This window comes from Salvelinus fontinalis, chromosome 19 (assembly GCF_029448725.1).
Source record: "Salvelinus fontinalis isolate EN_2023a chromosome 19, ASM2944872v1, whole genome shotgun sequence".
Classification (NCBI taxonomy): domain Eukaryota; kingdom Metazoa; phylum Chordata; class Actinopteri; order Salmoniformes; family Salmonidae; genus Salvelinus; species Salvelinus fontinalis.
In genome coordinates, this window is record NC_074683.1 from 4,843,025 (window position 1) to 4,866,940 (window position 23,916).

General features: G+C 41.4%; 1 protein-coding gene across 2 annotated transcripts; it reads left to right on the forward strand.

Moving 5' to 3' along the window:
- Positions 1–274: 274 nt before the first annotated feature.
- LOC129816231 (protocadherin-17-like) lies at positions 275–22,640 on the forward strand. Of its 2 annotated transcripts, none has more exons than XM_055870465.1 (4): positions 275–3,892; positions 5,209–5,267; positions 5,438–5,610; positions 21,336–22,640. In XM_055870465.1, exons 1-4 carry the CDS (start codon positions 1,406–1,408, stop codon positions 21,944–21,946), a joined length of 3,330 nt encoding a protein of 1,109 aa, XP_055726440.1. In that variant the 5' UTR covers positions 275–1,405; the 3' UTR covers positions 21,947–22,640. The 2 variants fall into 2 exon arrangements, with proteins under 2 accessions (XP_055726440.1, XP_055726441.1); XM_055870466.1 differs by lacking the exon at positions 21,336–22,640 and adding an exon at positions 11,752–11,954.
- Positions 22,641–23,916: the final 1,276 nt, after the last annotated feature.

Here is a 23,916-nt window from a genome sequence, read left to right on the forward strand (position 1 = left end):
GTCTGTTGTTATGATTGCCTAGCCTAGTAGCCTAGTACCAGCCCCTGCACGAACAGGACTGACCACCTTTAACCAAAGCTTTATGGTACTACCACCACTTTACCCAAACCCTCACAGGTTGTATCGGTTTTTCTATATTAATTCCCATCCCCACATTTTTATGATCCACACACTATCTCTAGGCCTACTGCACATCGAAATGTAGCCTATTAGGAACAAAATCCACAAGCACGTTTTCATCTACAGCTCTCTCTCTCTCTCTCTCTCTCTCTCTGCTCTGTGCGCTCACATCAGTAACTGAATCACGTACCAGCGGAACAGCCCTCGTTCAATGCGAACTTGCCAGACCTATTGGAGAAACCCCCCAAGGCAGGATCTGTCACAGTTTCACTCATTGGTTGGAAGACGATCAGAAACAATGTTAAATGCACCAAGATATAAACTGGAGTCAGTGTGTAGGGCGTCGGGAGGATTCTAGTGGTAACCAGATCTCAATGCCAAGAGAGCTGTTTTCAACTGTTGACGTGACCGGATAATTGAACACAGAATTATTTGGGGACCATATCGAAAAAATCTACAACGTTGTGCACCTGAAGTCTTGGATTTGTTTAACCTCTAAAGGAGCATTGTTGATGTTCTTACCCCGAATCAATGCAGGATGCAAGGGCACAAGGTCCAACTGGACTGGATTACCGGATTACTGGACTGATTATAGGACAATTATCGGGCAAAAGTCCTTATCGCTCACCAGATGTTCGTGAATGAAAGGAAAATGTAAAACGTGGTCCCGAAGGAGCATATTTATTTGCTGCATCTGCTTTACTCTATGGGTTGGTCCATGTGTACATAACCTGTATGCAACAGTGTGTAGCGCTCAGAAAAAGTATACTCTATAGATGGTCGCTGACTATGCTGGGAAATGAATGGTTAAATGAATGAGTATCTCAGTGTTTTGCTTTAGGTAGGCTATAGATGTCGCATAAGGGCATTGCGCTTTTGTACTGCCCAACCTTCAGCATAGCGGGATGTACAAACGTTTGTAACCTTGTAGCAACAAGGGAAATCATAAGCGCTTTAAAATCACTGAATATATTTTATTCACCGCACCAGCGAATCACGTCTGCCACATATTACATTTTGTATTGCGTTAACGCGTGATATGTCTTTGGGCGTTCATCTTTGTTTACACAAAGAGTTCACCATAGCTGTACGGCATGTGAAGGAGGTTAAAAGGACAGCGTAAAATATAGAAAAGATAGCAAGAAATCGATTTAATAACCTCTCCGTTGTGTTGGATACAAAACTACCTGTCTCGTGTGATTTTAGTCGTAGTGTGGTCGCTGAACAAATCAACAGGTTGGAAGTTAAAACGGGATTTTTTAAGCACGCGCATCATACACAGTAAATGGATATGCGTCTTCCTGTCATCTTTTTCCTTCTCTTTTGGGCTAAAGCCCGGACTCTGAAAAATCTCAATTATTCCGTTCCAGAGGAGCAGGGACCTGGAACTGTTATCGGAAACATTGCTAAGGATGCCGGATTTGGACCGGTGGAGAGAGGGGAAAAATCTAACTTTAGAGTTCTGGAGAATTCTGCTCCACATCTCATTGATGTGGACCCAGAGAGTGGGCTTCTTTTTACCAAACAGCGAATTGACAGGGAGACATTGTGCAGACGCAACCCCAAGTGTCAGCTCTCCATGGAAGTGTTTGCCAACGACAAGGAAATATGCATGATCAAGATTGATGTAGTGGATATAAACGACAACTCGCCAGGTTTTCCCTCAGATCACATCAATATTGATATTTCAGAGAATGCAGCTGCTGGGACACGTTTCCCTCTAACAATTGCGCATGACTCAGATTCTGGGGGAAACGGAATAAAGACTTATCAGGTCACCAGAGATGATTACAATACATTTTCTTTGGACTTGAAATTGAGGGGCGAGGGAACCATCTATCCTGAATTGGTAGTTCAGCGACCTCTAGATAGGGAGGATCAGTCCCATCATACCCTCCTTTTGACAGCCATTGATGGAGGGGAGTATCCAAGATCAGGGTCCATGCAAATCAATGTGAGAGTTACTGATTCAAATGATAATAGCCCAGTATTTGACAAACCCGCCTATGTGCTGGAGCTCCCTGAAAACTCACCACCTGGGAAAATGCTGATAGATCTGAATGCAACAGACCAAGATGAGGGCAGCAATGGACAGGTAGTCTATTCTTTCAGTGGATATGCATCTGATAGAGTCCAGGAGTTGTTTTCTATTGACCCCAACACAGGTGTAATAAAGATTCAGGGAGAAATTGACTATGAAGAGAATCCAACCATTGAATTTGACGTGCAGGCCAAGGATCTGGGGCCTAACCCCATCCCTGGCCATTGTAAGATTTCAGTCAAAGTGCTTGACAAGAATGATAATTGGCCTGTCATAAGTTTTGTCTCAGTCCGTCAGGGAGCTATCAGTGAGGCAGCGCCTCCAGAATCTGTCATCGCCCTGGTGAGAGTCACTGATAAGGATTCTGGGAGAAATGGCCAGCTCCAATGCAGAGTGCTTGGCAATGTACCATTCAGGCTGCAGGAAAACAATGATAATTTTTACACTCTGCTCACAGACAGACCTCTAGACAGGGAACTGAAAGACGAATATAACGTGACTATAGTGGCCAGAGACAACGGAATACCTTCGTTGAATTACACCAAATCGTTCACAGTGAAAATCTTAGATGAGAATGATAATGCACCACGTTTCACCAAGACCATCTATGTGCTCCAGGTGCCTGAGAACAACATCCCAGGGGAGTACTTAGGCTCAGTTCTGGCTCATGATCCAGATATAGGTCGGAATGGAACTGTGTCTTACTCCATTTTGCCATCGCACATCGGAGACGTGTCAGTTTACACCTACGTGTCTGTCAATCCTACCAACGGAGCCATATACGCCTCAAGGTCTTTCAACTACGAACAAACTAAGTTCTTTGAGTTCAATGTTCAAGCTAAAGACGCAGGGTCTCCTCATATGGAGAGCAGTGCCACAGTCAGGGTCAGTGTGCTTGACGTCAATGACAATCTACCAGTTATCGTATTACCCCTCCTGCTAAATGACACTGCAGAAATCATGATCCCTAGAAATGTAGGCCTGGGGTACATAGTGACCACGGTCAGAGCAGTCGACCACGACTACGGCGAGAGTGGTCGTCTGACCTACGAGATCTCTGAGGGTAACGAGGAGCACCTGTTTGAGATGGACCCTGTGGCCGGCGAGGTCAGGACTGCCCATGCTGTGTGGGAGGATGTGGCCCCAGCTGTAGAGCTGGTAGTGAAGGTAACCGATCACGGCAAGCCCCCACTTTCTGCTGTGGCCAAGCTGATCATTAAGGCCAGCACAGGAGCCATGGCAGGAGGGGAGTCCAGGGCTAGCGGGGAGCAGCAGCACTGGGACTTGTCCCTGCCCCTCATCGTCACCCTTTGCATCATCTCAGTCATGCTGCTGGCTGTCATGACTGCCATCGCCGTTAAGTCCAAGCATCAAGATAAGGAGGCTGGGAATTATAAGTGCCGCATGGCTGAGTACTCCAACTCCAATCCCCCAGTGGGGAAGGGCAAGAAGAAAAGGATCAACAAGAATGAAATCATGCTGGTGCAGAGCGAGATGGAGGAGAGGGACTCTGTGAGCAGGATGAACGTGGTGAGCAGCCCGTCTCTTATCACCTCACCTATCTGTTTCGACTACCAGACGACCAGCCCCCTGCCTCTCACGCTGCCCAGGTCAGAGGTCATGTACCTGAAAACCACCTCCAACAGCCTGACGGTGCCTCGGGCTGGCTGTCACTCAAGCTTCGCGGGGCTTACCACAGAGACTCCTATGAATAGAATGTCAGTGATACAGGTGAGAAACAGAATCATTGTACCATATTTTTTTATGGCCTTTTATTCTTCCATGGTATTTTATACAAATCTGCCACAAGATATGTAATTCTTCAAATCAATACTCAGGCACCATGCAATCAGACATCCTTGTTATCATTTTGTATTCCCTGTCTGGCGCCATATGATGCAGATTGAAGGACAAAAAATGCAGCATGATACACCACAAGCATATTGAAGAAATAATATATGAAAAGATACTGTATTTTTTATACCGGTTGTTAGTGTGCTGGAATAGATTGTTTGTGATCTACATTTCCTCCACAGAGATCCTATCCAAATTGTCCCATTATGAGTCACTTCTAGCAGCACCTTACAGGTGGTCTAAATAACCAGGAAACCATTTCTGTAAGATATGCAAACCGTGTGGGTCTTGGACTGCGCTGCTGTACTGCCACTGCCAGATCCTCCTGCCACAGAGTGAAAACAAAACCCTGCCCGAAATCTGGGATTGGACAGGTGTTTGAACAGCTTGTCTGATCACATTAGTGAAATATTTTGTGCCAGACAGCTAGATGCACACAGCATAACCTTACAATCCCACTTCTTGCCCTCCACAAACATGGGCCAGTTCCACAAATCCAAATCCAATGTTGGCAAGATAAGCCATTAATAGGGTCCAGCCCTGCCTTGTAAGAGATGACAAGGCTGCTTATGCAAGCCAGCATATTAAATTGACAAGGAGTGCATGTAATTTTATTTAGCACAGCGGTCCTTTCAGTTGTAAATTATGTAAATATCTAGGACAGTCTCCGAGACAGTCTCATTTGGAGATGATAACACTGATGACAAGAGCTGGCGCTGTCACCAGTTGCTAGGGCATGTGGGTGTGATCAACACAAACACATTATTCTCAAGATGAGAAAAAACAAGGATGCAGATGACAGTGGCTGATGCATTTCTTCTCTCCCTCGCCAAACAGGCACATATGGACATGAAGGAGATTTGTTCTTATCAGGGAGCCACTGATAGCTGCTGCTCTCTCACACTGGAATATGCTTTATTGAAGCTAGAGTCCTTAATTTAAACAATAACAAAGTGGACATCCCGCCTCTGTTTTGATAAAAAGATGAGTTAGACAGAGTTCAACAAATGGATGTAGCAAGTAAAGATTTAATGTGTTCCTAAATGCTTCAGATGCACAGATCTGAATGCAGGCCAAGCCATAGTTAATGGAGGTGTCCTTTGAATATGTCATGTTGCTCATATAAACTGTTGCACACAGGGAAACTATTCTGGTGCACAATACACAAATAATTATCTCTCTTCAATTCTCAGACGGATAATTTTCCCTCGGAGCCCAATTATACGTCCAACAGGCAGCCATTTGCTCAAAGGTAAGGCCGCTAAATGATAACTACCTGACAACCGCCATTTACATTCTATTCAATATCAAGCCATCAGAACAAGCACGTCAAATAGTGCACAAGGGCGATCACAGGAAAGACAGACGGAAGCCACCACCAATGAGTTATGTTTTCCCCCCCCCTGTCTCCTCATCCTGCAGCAGCTCAACATTTAAGGATGCAGAGCGAGCGAGCCTCCGAGACAGTGGCCATGGTGATAGTGACCAGGCTGATAGTGACCAGGATACTAATAAAGGCTCCCACTGCGACACGTCTGCCAGGGAGGCCATCAAGATGAAAGCCACAGCGGTTAATGGCCAGCCTCTCGAGCAGGGTGAGTGGAAGCTCTCTCTCTCTCTCTGACATCTTGAAGATGCTTAACGGACACTTGTATCAGACCCTTGTTTTTCCAATCACTGCACCAAGCCAAAATGCACTACAAACACATGTACACAGTCTGTTTATCCCCAATCCTACAGTACCATCCTCAGGATAAAGCTAAAGCAAATAATGATAGCACAGTGTACACCTCAAAGAGATTCCTGAAATCATAATACTTAAACAAGATTTCAGCAGTATGAATGCTATGCAATTACAATTTAGTCATTCAGGACAGGGTATCCCAAAGTCAGTTCTGGGGGCCCTCCATGTGTACATTTGAGTTTTTTCCCTAGCACTACACAGCTGATTCAAATAATCATAGCCTGATGATGAGTGCACCCAGGGGGGGGGGGGGGGGGGGGGGGGCAAGACTAAGTTTGGGAAACCCTGATCTAGCAGACTTACAGTAGTGAGTGCATACATTTTCATACTGGCCCCGGATGGGATTCAAAACCACAACCCGAGCGTTGCAAGCACCATGCTCTACCAACTGAGCAACTCGGGACCAGCGGGATCTACCAACTGAGCTACACAGGACATAGGCAGCATTAATTAAATCTTACCTCTATGAGGCAGCATGATAATGTAGCTCAGCCCATATGGAAAATAATACATTTAAAGGGATACTTCAGGATTTGATCTACATCAGAGTCAGATGAACTCTTGGATACAATTTTTTTATTTCTTTAAATATAATTTTGGGTGCATTTTCAGGACACATTTGAAAACGTAAAGAATTGGCCAAATCATATATACATTAAAATACATCTTGACATACATTGCAAATTGTATTTAAAATGCATCTAAAAAAAGTAAGAAATATATTTTAGAAAATATATGATTTGGCCAATTCTTTATTTTCAAATGTATTCTGGAAATGCATCTAATTCAAGGGTTTGACTTTATTTGTACTGTTTTATACATTGTAGAATAATAGTGAAGACATCAAAACTATGAAATAAAACATGTTGAATCATGTAGTAACAAAAAAGTGTGAAACAAATCAAAATGTATTTTATATTTGAGATTCTTCAAATAGCCACCCTTTGACTTGATGACAGCTTTGCACACTCTTGGCATTCTCTCAACCAGCGAGATGAGGTAGTCACCTGGAATGCATTTCAATTAACAGGTGTGCCTTGTAAAAAGTTAATATGTGGCATTTCTTTCCTTCTTAATCCGTTTGAGCCAATCAGTTGTGTTGTGACATGGTAGCAGTGGTATACAGAAGAAAGCCCTATTTGGTAAAATACCAAGTCCGTAATATGTCAAGAACAGCTCAAATAAGCAAAGATAAATGACAGTCCATCATTATTTTAAGACATGAAGGTCAGTCAATCTGGAAAATTTCAAGAAAGAAAGTTTGAAAGTTTCTTCAAGTGCAGTCGCAAAAACAATCAAGCACTATGATGAATCTGGCTCTCCACAGGAAAGGAAGACCCAGAGTTACCTCTGCTGCAGAGGACAAGTTCATTAGAGTTAACTGCACCTCAGATTGCAGCACAAATAAATGCTTCACAGAGTTCAAGTAACAGAAACATCTCAACATCAACTGTTCAGAGGAGACTGCGTGAATCAGGCCTTCATGGTCAAATTGCTGCAAGAAACCACTACTAAAGGACACCAATAATAAGAAGAGACTTTCTTGGGCCAAGAAACACGAGCAATGGACATTAGACCGGTGGAAATTTGTCCTTTGGACTGATATTCCCAAATTTTAGACTTTTGTTTCCAACCGCTGTGTCTTTGTGAGATGCAGAGTAGGTGAACGGATGATCTCTGCATGTGTGGTTCCCACCTTGAAGCATGGAGGAGGTGTGATGGCGTGGGGAAGCTTTGCTGGTGACACTGTCAGTGATTTATTTAGAATTCAAGGCATACTTAACCAGCATGTCTACCACAGCATTCTGCAGCGTTACGCCATCCCATCTGGTTTGCACTTAGCGGGACTACCATTTGTTTTTCAATGGGACAATGACCCAACACCCCTCCAGGCTGTGTAAGGGCTATTTGACCAAGAAGGAGCGTGATGGAGTGCTGCATCAGATGCCCTGGCCTCCACAATCACCCAACCTCATCTCAATTGAGATGGTGTGTGATGAGTTGGACCGCAGAGTGAAGGAAAAGCAGCCAACACGTGCTGAGCATATGTGGGAACTCCTTCAAGACTTTTGGAAAAGCATTCCAGGTGAAGCAAGTTAAGAGAATGCCAAAGGTGTGCAAAGCTTTTTTATTTACTATATGATTCCATATGTGTTATTTCATAGTTTTGAGGTCTTCACTATTATTCTTCAATGTATAAAATAGTAAAAATAAAGAAAAACCCTTGAATGAATAGTTGTATCCAAACTTTTGACTGGTACTGTATATTTTATGTTTATATTTTTCAATGTCACATTAAATAAACTTTGCATTACGAAATCTGTAAATATTTTATTTAAAACAATTATGGAACTGAATCTGGGTTGTTGATTGCTTCTGGTGGGGTGTTTCATCTGATTTCATACACTATATATACAAAAGTATGTGGACACCGCTTCAAATTTATGGATTTGGCTATTACAGCCACACTCGTTGCTGACAGATGTATAAAATTGAGCACACAGCCATGCAATCTCAATAGACAAACATTGGCAGTAGAATGGCCTTACTGAAGAGCTCAGTGACTTTCAACGTGGCACCGCCATAGGATGCCACCTTTCCAACAAGTCAGTTCGTCAAATTTCAGCCCTACTAGAGATGCCCCGGTCAACTGTAAGTGCTGTTCTTGTGAAGTGGAAATGTCTAGGAGCAACATCGGCTCAGCCGTGAAGTGGTAGGCCTCACGAGCTCACAGAACGGGACCACCGAGTGCTGAAGCGCGTAAAAATCGTCTATCCTCGGTTGCAGTACTCACTACGAGTTCCAAACTCCCTCTGGAAGCAACATCAGCACAACTGATGACATCCCGAGTGGTGCAGCAATCTAAGGCACTGCGTCTCAGTGCTAGAGGCGTCACTACAGACCCTGGTTTGATCCCGGGCTGTATCACAACCCGGCCGTGATCGGGAGTCCCATAGAGCGGCGCACAATTGGCCCAGCGTCGTCTGCGTTAGGGGAGGGTTTCGCCGGGGTAGGCCGTCATTGTAAATAAGAATTTATTCTTAACTGACTTGCCTAGTAAAATTAAGGTTAAATAAAAAAACGACTGTTCTCCAGGAGCTTCATGAAATTGGTTTCCATGGCCAAGCAGCCAGACACACAAGCCTAAGATTGCTATGCCAAGCTTCGGGCTCGAGTGGTGTAAAGCTCGCCGCCATTGGACTCTGGAGCAGTGGAAACACGTTCTCTGGAGTGATGAATCATGCTTTACCATCTGGCAGTCTGACGGACTAATCTGGGTTTGGTGGAGGATGCCAGGAGAACGCTACCTGCCCCAATGCATAGTACCAACTGTGACGTTTGGTGCAGGAGGAATAATGGTCTGGGGCTGTTTTTTATGGTTCGGGCTATGCCCCTTAGTTCCAGTGAAGCAAAATCTTAACGCTACAGCATACAATGATATTATAGACGATTCTGTGCTTCCAACTTTGTGGCAACAGTTTGGGGAAGGCCCTTTCCTGTTCCATCATGACAATGCCCCTGGGCAGAAAGCGAGGTTCATACAGAAATTGTTTGTTGAGATTGGTATGGAAGAACTTGACTGGCCTGCACAGAGCCCTGACCTCAACCCCATCGAACACCTTTGGGATGAATTGGAACGCAGACTGCGAGCCAGGCCTAATTGCCCAACGTCATCGCCGACCTCACTAATGCTCTTGTGGCTGAATGGAAGCAAGTCCCCGCAGCAATGTTCCAACATATAGTGGAAAGCCTTCCCAGAAGAGTGGAGTTGTTGCAGCAAAGGTGGGACCAACATATTAATGCCCATGATTTTGGAATGAGATGTTCGACAAGCAGGTGTCCACATACTTTTGGTTGTGTATTGTATCAGTAACGAAAAAGGAAATGTTGAATGAAATTGGAAAATAATGTAGATTGCTTGAGCATTTATTGAACAGATATTCAACTTAAGTTCAATCTTACTTTCAAAAATGTCGCTGCTTTCATTAAGACATCAGGCAGGCACCATCAGTTTGCACCATCGATGTTGCTGTGGACAGGGGAATTAGGGGAGTGTATTAAATTGCAGATAGGCAATTTAGAATTCAAAATGATGTGCATTGTTTTTAAAAAGGATTGCAGCATGTCTAACATTTTTCTTTCCCGTTTAGTCCATTCCCTTGGACAACATTCTTAGCATTGACTCACAAATCCAAGCCTTATTAATCTCTATTTACAATTACTTAATGATCTTCTGGGCTACACAGCATATTCTTCCATTAAAGGTCCTGAACAGTCATTCTGAAAAGTACTTTTTCTTTCATGGCCAACTACCAGGAAATTTGAAAAGACAGGCTGAGTGGGTGGGGAGTTTATATTCAGAGCTCTCCGTGACTGATACCTCTTTCAAATGCCTATGTCAAGCAAGTTAGATGCAGTGGGCAATGCTGCAGTAACATCATCTTAAGCAAATGTGGTGACGCCCAAAGCAACTGAAACAACAACTTCAAATTGAAATCACTAACTTTCTTTATGCGAATAAAGTACATGGCGGATAAAAGCTATTATGACAGGCCTGATGGAAATGTTTCTGTACACTTTCCAAATGTCAAAAAATAATAAAACGCTAGCAAGGTGGGATCTTTTTGTGTCGGTAAAATGAATATGTGAAAAATGTGAGTAGAAACGTTTTTACGCGCAAATATTGATATGATATTTGATATGACCATCATATCAAAGTAAACTTAGAGTCACATGATGACATGTTGTGTGATCCTCCCACTACGACATGTCGGGAAAGCATGCAGTTTATTAGGCTACAGATGAAGTAACATTTCTACATTGGTAAATTAGTCTCATCAGTGTTGCTGTGGACAGGTTAATTAGTAATTAGGGGGATATATTAATTGATCAGCGGTTTATAACTAAAAGTGGCTGCATGGTTCTGCTTGGTTCTGTAGATTTGCAGCTTGTCCAGCATTCTTCTGACACATTTTGTCCAAAATACAATTCTTGCCTAGCATTGACAAACACAATTACAAGGCTTGCACTGCTTTAATTTACATTATCATGCCTTCAGGTCAGCACATCATCTGCATTCAACTAATGGAAACAAAATAAGGCAGACACATTTGAAGAGTTATTGAAGTAGCTAGCTAGCTGGCTAATCGGTATATGCAGTCATGTTTGATTGTTGGGCTCAATCAATGGAAGCTATAGCAAGGAACAGTTGGTTAGCCAACTTAGCAAATTTAGCTTTCCACTACAGTATACACAATTTTCTATTTTTACCGAGCTAGCTAGACCATAATACTCATAATTTGTGTATACCCTTACAACAACAAAAAAACACACAATAAAGCATGGTTTTCAGACAAATATGTGTGAACACGTGTGAACAAATCACTTGGAAATGTAATGTGATAAAAACAGACAGTTGGTTTTCAGACACACGTGAAGTTTCACATGGATTTTTCACAGGTACATTTTTTTACTTGATTCAGACACATGTGGTTTCCCAACATTTCACATGTGATATTATAAATTTCACATTTTTGCCTTTGTAACTGGTCGGGATTACAACCCGGGTCTCACACAACGTCTTGACCATTCGACCAAGAGGGCCAACACTAATTTTGAAGTCGCAAGCGGGCCTACCTCACCCCGTGACCATTTTCAACCATGACCGACTCATGTCCATTACACTTTCCCATGTTAATTTTCACACTTTAATGTCAACTAGGGCTGTTAAACGATTACATTTTTTTTATAGAGTTGCTAAAATTGAGCTGTAATTTATTGTGGATGTTTTCAATGTATTTTGAACACTTTCGGACAATGTGCCCCCCAAAAATTGTGCATTAAATTACAAAAAGTTAACTTGAGTTAACTGATTAACTCTGCCAGTACTAATTGTAACATGTTAAACAGGATAAATAAGGAGACACGGAGCGTTAACTTCTCAGTTTTTTTCTCTGTTCTTCTTCCAACGGTCACTGACCAACATATGAAGAACAGAGGCGTGTGTCTGCAGCAGTAACACTCAATGGATGGCTCAGAAATAAGAAATCATGCATATTGAATATTTATACTCAGGTAGGCTAAGTTACCTTTTTACAGAATGGCATTACAGAATTTGCAAATCCATATGTGGAAACATTGCCACTGCAACATGTTAACACCACCTTTTCACATGTGAGGAGAATAACAACATTTCACCATCACATGTGAACTTGCAATTCCACATGTGAAAGTTAGATTTTAATGATGTGAATGTTATTTACATGTGAAACTGCAAGTTAGATTTTCACATGTGAATAGATTTCATGTGAACTTGCAATTCCACATGTGAAAGTGTGGTTTTCACATGTGGAGTTTTATTACATGTGAAACGGCAAATGTGTTTTACATATCCGATTTTCACATGTGAAGGTTTTTAACATGTGAAACTGCAATTCATATGTGAGGTGAAAACATGTTTTTTTCTCAACCATCGACACACAATACCCTAATCATAATCATGACAATGTGAAAATACGTTTTTAGACATTTTAGCAAATGTATTGAAAATTAAATACAGAAATATCTAATTTACATAAGTATTCACACCTTTGAGCCAATACTTTGTAGAAGCACCTTTGGCGGTGATTACAGCTTTGAGTCTTTTTAGGTAAATCTCTAAGAGCTTTGGACACCTGGATTATACAATATTTTCCCATTCGTCAAGCTCTGTCAAACTGATTATTGATGATTGCTAGACAACCATTTTTAAGACATGCCATAGATTTTCAAGCCGATTTAAGTCAAAACTGGAACAGTCGGGAACATCCAACGTCGTCTTTGTAAGCAACTCCAGTGTACAGTTGAAGTCGGAAGATTACATACACCTTAACCAAATACATTTAAACTCAGTTTTTCACAATTCCTGACATTTAATTCTAGTAAAAATTCGCTGTATTAGGTCGTTAGGATCACCACTTTATTTTAAGAATGTGAAATGTCAGAATAATAGTAGAGAGAATTATTTCTTTCAGATTTTATTTCTTTCATCACATTCCCAGTGGCTCAAAAGTTTACATACACTCAATTAGTATTTTTTATTTTTTATTTATGGATAGCCAGGGGCACACTCCAACACTCAGACATAAATATCAAATTAAGCATTTGTGTTATTAAGTGAGTCCGCCAGATCAGATGCAGTAGAGATGACCAGGGATGTTCTCTTGATATATGTGTGAATTGGACCAGTTCTTGTCCTGCAAAGCATTCGAAATGTAACAAATACTGTTGGGTGTCAGGGAAAATGTATGGAGTAAAAAGTAGATTGTTTTCTTTAGTAATGTAGTAAAGTAATATTAAAAGTGTACATACACCTTAGCCAAATACATTTAAACTCAGTTTTTCACAATTCCTGACATTTAATCCTAGTAAATATTCCCTGTCTTAGGTCAGTTAGGATCACCACTTTATTTTCTGAATGTGAAATGTCAGAATAATAGTAGAGAGAATGATTTATTTCAGCCTTTATTTCATTCATCACATTCCCAGTGGGTCAGAAGTTTACATACACTCAATTAGTATTTGGTAGCATTGCCTTTAAATTGTTGAACTTGGGTCAAATGTTTCAGGTAACCTTCCACAAGCTTCCCACAATAAGTTGGGTGAATTTTGGCCCATTCCTCCTGACAGGGCTGGTGTAACTGAGTCAAGTTTGTAGGCCTCTTTGCTCGCACACGCTTTTTCAGTTCTGCCCACAAATTTCTATAGGATTGAGGTCAGGGCTTTGTGATGGCCACTCCAGTACCTTGACTTTGTCCTTAAGCCATTTTGCCAGAACTTTGGAAGTATGCTTGGGGTCATTGTCCATTTGGAAGACCCATTTGTGACCAAGCTTTAACTTCCTGACTGATGTCTTGAGATGTTGCTTCAATATATCCACATAATTTACCTTCCTCGTGATGCCATCTATTTTGTGAAGTGCACCAGTCCACTCTTGCAGCAAAGCACCCCCACAACATGATGCTGCCACCCCCGTGCTTCACGGTTGGGATGGTGTTCTTCAGCTTGCAAGCCTCCCCCTTTTTCCTCCAAACATAAGGATGGTCATTATGGCCAAACAGTTCTATTTTTGTTTCATCAGACCAGAGGACAAAAAGTATGATCTTTGTCCCCATGGGCAGTTGCAAACCGTAGTTTGGCTTTTTTATGGCCGTTTTGGAGCAGTGGCTTCTTCCTTGCTGAGGGGCCTTTCAGGTTATGTCAATATAGGACTCATTTTACTGTGGATATAGATACTTTTGTACCAGTTTCCTCCAGCATCTTCACAAGGTCCTTTGCTGTTGTTCTGGGATTGATTTGCACTTTTCTCACCAAAGTACGTTCATCTCTAGGAGACAGAACGCGTCTCCTTCCTGATCGTCATGATGGCTGCGTGGTCCCATGGTGTTTATACTTGCGTACTATTGTTTGTACAGATGAACGTGGTACCTTCAGTCATTTGGAAATTGCTCCAAAGGATGAACCAGACTTGTGGAGGTCTACAATTTTTTTTCTGAGGTCTTGGCTGATTTCTTTTGATTTTCCCATGATGTCAAGCAAAGAGGCACTGAGTTTGAAGGTAGGCCTTGAAATACATCCACAAGTACACCTCCAATTGACTCAAGTGATGTCATTTAGCCTATCAGAAGCTTTTAAAGCCATGACATCATTTTATGGAATTTTCCAAGCTGTTTAAAGGAACAGTCAACTTAGTGTATGTAAACTTCTGACCCATTGGAATTGTGATACAGTTATAATTGTGATACAAATTGTGATACAATTATAAGTGAAATAATCTGTATGTAAACAACTCTTGGAAAAATTACTTGTGTCATGCACAAAGTAGATGTCCTAACCGACTTGCCAAAACTATAGTTTGTTAACAAGACATTTGTGGAGTGGTTGAAAAAGGAGTTTTAATGACTCCAACCTCAGTGTATGTAAACTTCCAACTTCAACTGTATGTTTGGCCTTGTGTTTTATGTTATTGTCCTGCTGAATAGTGAATTCAACTCCCAGTCCCCCAGCAGACTGAACTAGGTTTTCAGCTGTATTCTGTTTATTTTTATCCTAAAATACTCCTTAATCCTTCCTGATGACAAGCATACCAATAACATGATGAAGCCACCACCACGCTTGAAAATATGAAGAGTGGTACTCAGTTGTGTGTTGTGCTGTATTTTGCCCAAAACATAACACTTTATAATCAGGACAAAAAGTTAATTTATTTGCAGTATTACTTAAGTACCTTGTTGCAAACAGGATGCATGTTTTGGAATATTTATATTCTGTACAGGCTTCCTTCTTTTCACTCTGTCATTTAGGTTAATATTGTGGAGTAACTACAATGTTGTTGATCCATCCTCAGTTTTCTCATATCACAACCATTAAAGCTCTGTCACTGTTTTAATATCACCATTGGCCTCATGGTGCAATCCCTAAACAGTGACCTTCCTCTCTGGCAACTGAGTTAGGAAGGAAGCCTGTATCTTTGTAGTGACTGGGTGTATTGATACACCATCCAAAGTCTAATTAATAACTTCACCATGCGTAAAGGGATATAGTGGCTTGCAAAAGTATTCACCCCCCTTGGCATTTTTCCTATTTTGTTGCCTTACAACCTGGAATTAAAATAGATTTTTGGGGGGATTTGTATCATTTGATTTACACAACATGCCTACCACTTTGAAGATGCCAAATATGATTTATTGTGAAACAAACAAGAAATAAGACAAAAAAACTGAAAACGTGAGTGTGCATAACTATTCACCCCCCCAAAGACAGCTGCAAGTCTCTTGGGGTATGTCTCTATAAGCTTGGCACATCTAGCCACTGGGATTTTTGCCCATTCTTCAAGGCAAAACTGCTCCAGCTCCTTCAAGTTGGATGGGTTCCGCTGGTGTACAGCAATCTTTAAGTCATACTACAGATTCTCAATTGGATTGTGGTCTGGGCTTTGACTAGGCCATTCCAAGACATTTCAATGTTTCCCCTTAAACCACTCAAGTGTTGCTTTAGCAGTATGCTTATGGTCATTGTCCTGCTGGAAGGTGAACCTCCATCCCAGTCTCAAATCTCTGGAAGACTGAAACAGGTTTCCCTCAAGAATTTCCCTGTATTTAGCGCCATCCATCATTCCTTCAATTCTGACCAGTTTCCCAGTCCCTGCCAATGAAAAACATCCCCACAGCATGATGCTGCCACCACCATGCTTCACTGTGAGGATGGTATTCACTGAGTGGGGAGAGGTGTTGGGTATGCGCCAGACATAGCGTTTTCCTTGATGGCCAAAAAGCGAAATTTTTGTCTCATCTGACCAGAGTACCTTCTTCCATATGTTTGGGGAGTCTCCCACATGCCTTTTGGAGAACTCCAAACGTGTTTGCTTATTTTCTTGTTTAAGCAATGGCTTTTTTCTGGCCAATCTTCCGTAAAGCCCAGCTCTGTGGAATGTACGGCATAAAGTGGTCCTATGGACAGATACTCCAATCTCCGCTGTGGAGCTTTGCAGCTCCTTCAGGGTTATTGTTGGTCTCTTTGTTGCCTCTCTAATTAATGCCCTCCTTGCCTGGTTCATGAGTTTTGGTGGGCGGCCCTCTCTTGGCAGGTTTGTTGTGGTGCCATATTCTTTACATTTTTTACTAATGGATTTAATGGTGCTCCGTGGGATATTCAAAGCTTCAGATATTTTTTTATAACCCAACCCTCATCTGTACTTCTCCACAACTTTGTCCCTGACCTGTTTGGAGAGCTCCTTGGTGGTGCCCCTTGCTTAGTGGTGTTGCAGACTCTGGGGCCTTTCAGAACAGGTGTATATATACTGAGATCATGTGACAGATCATGACACTTATATTGCACACATGTGGACTTTATTTAAGTAATTATGTGACTTCTGAAGATAACTGGTTGGACCAGATCTTATTTAGGGGCTTCATAGCAAAGGGGGTGAATACATACGCACGCACCACTTTTCCATAAAAAAAAAAGTGTTTTTTTCATTTCACTTCACCAATTTGGACTATTTTGTGTATGTCCATTACATAAAATCCAAATCCAAATCCATTTAAATGACAGGTTGTAATGCAACAAAATAGGAAAAACACCAAGGGGGTGAATACTTTTGAAATGTAATGTATTTAGCTTCTGCTTATTTTATTTGTACACATCTACCAATCGGTGCCCTTCTTTGCGAGGCATTGAAAAACCTCCCTGGTCTTTGTGGTTGAATATGTGCTTGACATTCACTACTTGACTGAGATAGTTGTATATGTGGGATATGGGAGAGAGAGAATGGGTAATTATTAAAAAAACATGTTAGCCACTATTATTGAATATGCAACCCGCAAAACACTAGTCTCAATGTCCAAAGTGAAGAGGCAACTCCAGGATGCTGGCCTTCTAGGCAGAGCTGCAAACAAAAAGCCATATCTCAGACTGGCCAATAAAAAGAAAAGATTAAGATGGACAAAAGAACACAGGCACTGGACAGAGAAATTCTGCCAGCATTCGGCCAGCATCCCGGAGTCGCCTCTTCACTGTTGATGTTGAGACTGGTGTTTTGCGGGTACTATTTAATGAAGCTGCCAGTTGAGGACGTGAGGCATCTGTTTCTCAAACTAGACACTCTAATGTCCTTGTTCTCTTGCTCAGTTGTGCACCGGGGCCTCCCACTCCTATTTCTATTCTGGTTAGAGCCTGTTTATGCTGGGAGTAGTACACAGTGTTGTACCAGATCTTCAGTTTCTTGGCAATTTCTCGCTTGGAATAGCCTTCATTTCTCAGAACAAGAATAGACTGATGAGTTTCAGAAGAAAGTTCTTTGTTTCTGGCCATTTTGAGCCTGTAATCAAACCCACAAATGCTGATGCTCCAGATACTCAACTAGTCTAAAAGAAGGCCAGTTTTATTGCTTCTTTATCAGCACAACAGTTTTCAGCTGTGCTAACATAATTGCAAAAGGGTTTTCTAATGATCAATTAGCCTTTTAAAATGATTAACTTGGATTAGCTAACACAACGTGCCGTTGGAACACAGGAGTGATGGTTGCTGATAATGGGCCTCTGTACGCCTATGTAGATATTCCATAAAAATCAGCCGTTTCCAGCTACAATAGTCATTTACAACATTTCTGATCAATTTAATGTTATTTTAATGGCCAAAAAAATATGCTTTTCTTTCAAAAACAAGGACATTTCTAAGTGACCCCAAACTTTTGAACGGTTGTGTACATTTAGACAAAAACCTAAATGAATTTGGAATCCATTTTGAGTACATGAAATATATTTCAATATATATTTTTTCTGCATTGGAGTCCTGTGGCAGAAATGTTGAGCTGCACTGCCAAGATGAAATGAAGGCACCAGAGTGGAAAGTAGATGATAGTTAAGAGGATAAAAGGGTCCATTGGCTGAAGGAAAGAATGTTCAAACATCCTCTGCCGGCTTTAGCATTCAAACGAGCTCATATGCATGGTATTGTGTACCTCTATGGCTGTCTCATTTGATCATTTCATTATTTGATTATAAACTTCCTTCAAGCTTGAATTGGAAGACAGTGACAAAGGAGCATGACAGACGCTTTCAGTACAAACAGACAGGTAGCTTTTGGTGGCTCCTGACAATGTTTTCATACAGCTTTTCTGCGGGCGACATTCTCAGTTGCCTTGTCTGGAATCTTAAATGGACTGTTAGAATGGACTGTTAGAATGGACATAGAAAAAATAGGAGTATGTCATACCACCTATGTCAAGTCTTGTTGACGTGCTCAATAGAATCATACAATCATTGATGAATTTCAATTTCCACCAGTCAAGTCCTTTTCACCACTGGTCGGATTATGATTGGTTTATGTAGCTCTTTTCCTGCATGATATGATGCATATAAAAGATAAGGCACGTCTCCCATAAAAGTCAGTTTGTCTGCAGTCGGAAAGATAATGGAGGACTTGACTGAAGTGGGGCTGGTTCTCATTTCCCTCAGTGAGAGACAGAAGTGTCTTGGAATTGAATGGCTGTGGTCATCAGATCCCTGTGCAGTGCTTTCCACTCCATTTGCATTGCTATGAGCTGTTTGTTTGTGGCGTGCTCAGGAGGACAGCGATGGGCACACTGTTGTGGTTGCCAGGGGGACGTGTGGGATTGTGTGTGTGCGTGTGTGTCAAGGGAAACGGCAGGGCCATGCTCTCTCTGTGGGAGGTGTAAATTCAATCACACTTTTCTGGAGCACATATTTCTGAGTCTGATTCTCCAGCCCCTGTTCAAAGGCCAATCAAATGGAAAGAAATTGAAAGAGATGTTTCATATGTGCAGAGTTGAATTTACACACAGCACTGATACTTACTTGACTGGAATGTCAATTAATTTAAAGGACTACATTTTTAAGATAAGAGAAATGCAAAGAACTGGGGCAATGCATTTAATATTAATAGCTTGTGTTTAACGCTTTTTTTCTGATGTACTCTGAGTTGTCTTTGGTTGTAGAAAATGTACAGCAGTTTAAAGCGAAGCTAATTGTCGCATTAAATGTGTACTGTAAGGGTTTGTCAGTTCTACATTGAATGTACATTGAGTGTGCAGACAGTTCATCCTCCAAGCACGAAAAGTCAGACGGTTTCTGCATTATGTATATTTTCTATAGGCCACAGTGCACACATACTGGTTTGTGGGAAGTGTAGATACAGTATATGTTCTTTATCTCTAGGAAGATAAGTATTGAAATCCAGCAAGTTGTGCAGGTAGCCTGGAACAATAGTTTAGACTTAATGCGAAGAGCACTATACAGGAAAACCGAGCAGTCTTTGAATCATATCCCGAGAAGCCCTAACACAAAAGGCCACAACAGTGGATTAAGTAGTGTTTTTGTATTTTCACCTTTATCAAAGACTCCAGTCTCCTCTCAGCTTTGATACAGGTAATTTATGCACCTGTGCGTCTCTCAATTGCGTCCCCCTCTGAATATGAATATGTATTGTCTCCAGGAGAAACCAGGTGCATACATCTTGGGGTTCTCTGTTGCTAGGCTTTGTCTGTTTCTATTTATAATGACCAGGCAGGTTCTTTTCTTGGAAAACATGTTTTTCCCTTCAACTTAACCATAGTACACCACCCGTGTGATCCCTTTAAATGGGTCCTTTGTGTCCCTGGCTTTTAAAAAGCATCCACAAGGCATATCACTGCAATTGTAGACCCATTAAACATGATTAGTCCTCGAACTCTAAGGTGCCTTAAGAGATTTAAATTATACTGACTGTGGCAGGATCATGGCAAGGCACAGCCTGTCTACTCTTGCTTTTTTTTGTAAGATATCAATGTCTTTAGGAATAGCTACACTATTGTATGTACAAGGAAAGGAGGTAACATACAGATGTAGGATCTTAATTTGAGCCAGTTTGCTACAGCAGGAAAATAATACATTTTTGCGTGAAATATTATGTGGATTATAATTAATTGGAATTTTTGTAAGAGTTGATATATTTTTTGTAAGGGAAAATCAAGTCTGAAATTTAAAAATGTAAGTTACAAGTTTCGAAATCCTTGTTAACACCTCAAATACACTTTTTCCTGGAATGCAACAGGGTGATCAAGTTAAGATCCTACTGTACATCTGCATGGTTGGTCTGTGTTGTACGAGACATGAACACACAAATCCTGATAACGAAGAGCTATTGTTCCAGGCCAGGTGTGCTTCTTTGCCTATTAGCTGTGAAAAGAAATGGTCACTGTGAGTCGAGATATGATAGTTTCCTATATTTAACCACTTGCCATATGTGTTGCAAAATTAACATAAAATGCCTTGTTAGCACCTATATTAATGGATGCTCATACCCTTATATTCATTCTTAATTGTCTGAACTAATTTGAATTCACTGCATACAGTGAGAAGGCAATGCAAAACTGGCTTTTTAGTTCTCTCAGACATAAATGCAGTAGTCCAAAATATAAAGTGCAAATGCTTCAATGAACCTTTTCAATATACAGACCTCTCTCTTTACATCATTGTCAAAGGCTAGATTCTCTGCAGTGGTGAGCGCTACCTCCAAATATAGTTTTTTATTTTGGTCTTTTTATATGTATATATGTAAAACTGTTTGTTTTTTTTCCCCTCTGACTGGAGATGAAAGACAGACAAAATGCAATGGGCACTTGACTGTAGTCTGTGGTTCGTCTACCTTGGTGGGTATGCCTTCAAAGCACAGTGATTGTAATGTGTGGTTCGTCTACCTTGGTGGGTATGCTTTCAAAGCACAGTGATTGTAATGTGTGAGACCTACGTTGCAGTTTACATAATCGAACTGTTGTCATTTTGTTCTCCCTTTTGATTTAATATGCATTTTGAACTCACATTTTCTCTTGATCTTGGTCCTGACAGACTGGAAATTGGAGTGGTTGTACTTATTCCCTAGAAATGATTTATTCATTTTTCTATGCTTTTTATTTCAGTATGTGTGGGAGGAGATTGAGCTGGCTCTGAATTTAATTGTGTTCTTTAACTTGCATATTTGATTATACTTTGTAAAGCGATCATCAGTCATTTAATAAGAACTTTGTAAATCTTTCCTTAGGACAAGGCAGATCTGTTCACTGCACAGATGAATGTCGTGCACTGGGCCATTCTGACAGATGCTGGATGCCAAAGTTACGTGTAGGAAGCCAAGCAGACAGCGACGATAATCGCACCAACCTTTTCATCCCAGTGGGAATGGAGGCCATGGTGGAGACAGAGATTTATGGCAGCCTCAACTGCAGTGCAGCCAGAAGAACCCTCAGCACGTTCGGGAAGGAGCAGCGGGACAGCATCATCCTAGTAGCCAACGTCAAACCCTACTTAAAGTCTCAGCGCGGCCTCAGTCCCCTGCTGCAGGAGTGCTCCTCCGTGTCCAGCAGCCCCACCAAGGGGGACACACCCCTGGACTCCCCAACCAAAGGGCCCAGGGAGGAGGTGGGGAGGGTCGGGGAGGGGGGCTCAGACAGCAGTGCTTACGGACCCCCAGATGGCCAGTGTTCACCGCCCCATACGGAACTGGAGGATCCGTCGTACCTGTCCTGCGACCTCAGTCCCAAGTCCCTGTCCAACAGCCTTATCCACAGCTCTGGGATCAGATCTGGGATCATCAGCCAGGAATGTGGGGGGATGGAGTGCGTCAATCTGGACCAGCGGGACTCTGGGAACTAAAAGGTCAAAGTCTGGGCCTTGCTCTCATTTGGCCGCCATGTGATGAGGTCACAGATGAATGACGGAGGGCTAATTTGTTTTGACCCAGGAAGGTTCCAGACATGCATTGTATAACCAAAAACCATCAGACATGAACTATCTCTTTTTTTGATTCTGTGGTTTGTTGTTCAAAGTAAAGTGTGTGCTCTTGGTTCTGACTGCTGTGAGCGGAAGGGGAAGAAAACCATTGCTTTCATGCCCTTACGTGTTTTCATGGTATACCCTTCAATTTAGATGTCCGTGTTTTACACATTTCAAGCTCCAATTTTGTGAGGCTGTTGAACGAATTGCTCCTGTTAAGCTATTGAGTCCTGTCTGCTTATGTACAGTGAAATGTTTTGTCTTCACTTACTGTAGTGTATGAGAAACATTATTTGGATATTTCAGACAATTGAAATACATATCATTCAAGTATAATACAATGTGAAGTGTCTTATGAACGTTTAAATGCGACTCTGCTCTGGTAAAATAGGGAATGTCGCTTTTCATAAAACAATTTGAGGTCTCTGAAAATTTAGCCGTTTTTTATGAATGTATTTGTAATTTTATCGTCGTCTTCTCTGCAGTTTATGTGCAAATAAGCTGAGCTTTCAAGTGAATATAAGCTGCTGTACTTGTTGTTATTAAATTTGTATACACATGTGCTACTGCGAAACATGGAATGTAATTATTTTTGACAAATGGTGCCTCTAAAGCTATTAAGCTTTGTTATGCCTGAGGATCATAATTCTCTCTCCAAGGTATGGTTCAAGGGCTGACATGATTTATCTTGCTTAATCAACTGTCAGAAAAATCTGCAACCCCACAAACACACACCAACACGAGCCATGACTATTTAGAATAGCGGTCGAGATCCCACTCTCAAGTTAACTTAATATTATCGTACTCTTAACCGCAGTCACCTTTCTTTTTACACACCAACTAATTATCTTTTACAGCAAACAAATGAAATCAGACAATATGAAATGCTTTACAGATGTTGGATCTTAATTAATTTGATCCCACCTGTTGCAGGAAAACTTTCTGCAATTTTAAACTTGTAGTGTATTTGAGGTTTAAAATGGATTCTGAAGATTGTAATTTCCACTTTGAAATTTCAGGCTTGATTTTCCCTTGGGGACACTGTATCAACCCCTACAAAAATGTCCATTCATTATAATCCACATAATGATTCACCTTTCCTGTTGCTGCAGGATTATTTTCCTGCTGTAGCAAACTGGCTCGAATTAAGATCTTACATCTGTAGTTTATGCAAGTTTCATCGACCTCAGCCCACTAGTGTACCTCATTAAACTGCAAATCAGCCAAACCTATGATGCTTCTATGCTGCTTAAGCATTAAAGAAATCCCCAGTGTATGGTACGTGGGAATTTGTTTAACACTGGTGTGCCTGAATTAAAGCCAGCTGCAGGATAGCCGTCCATTGGAATCATTTGTCCTCTTCCTGACATCCCATTCTGTACCATCCTGAGCAGAATAGAAACCGTTTGTCATGAGAACCACTAGTTCCCAACAAGAAAGAGCACCAGTGCAATAAAATCCCTAGCAGGGGTAAGCACTTCAGGTAAAAGTGATGGACAACAGCAATGATATGGCAGCCCTAGCTCGTTTATCCTGTCTTTGCTGGTTCAGCTCTTTCCAAACATACCATGTTATTCCCTCTGATGCTGTCTGTAGCTCTATCAAACAGTGGCATGGGTTCTGCTAGTGACTAAAGCCGCATAACAGGGGAACTTGAATCCCTTCCAACTCATCTGGCTCTTATACAGTAGGCTACTCTACTGCTACTCTACTGACTATTCACTAAATTGTATTTTTATTATGATGCATTGATTTGTGCTAAATTAGATCACCATCTCAAAAGGCTATGTGTTTCACAATAACTAAATTATCCCCATTAATTGCTTTTTGTATTTTCTCCTTTCTTATCT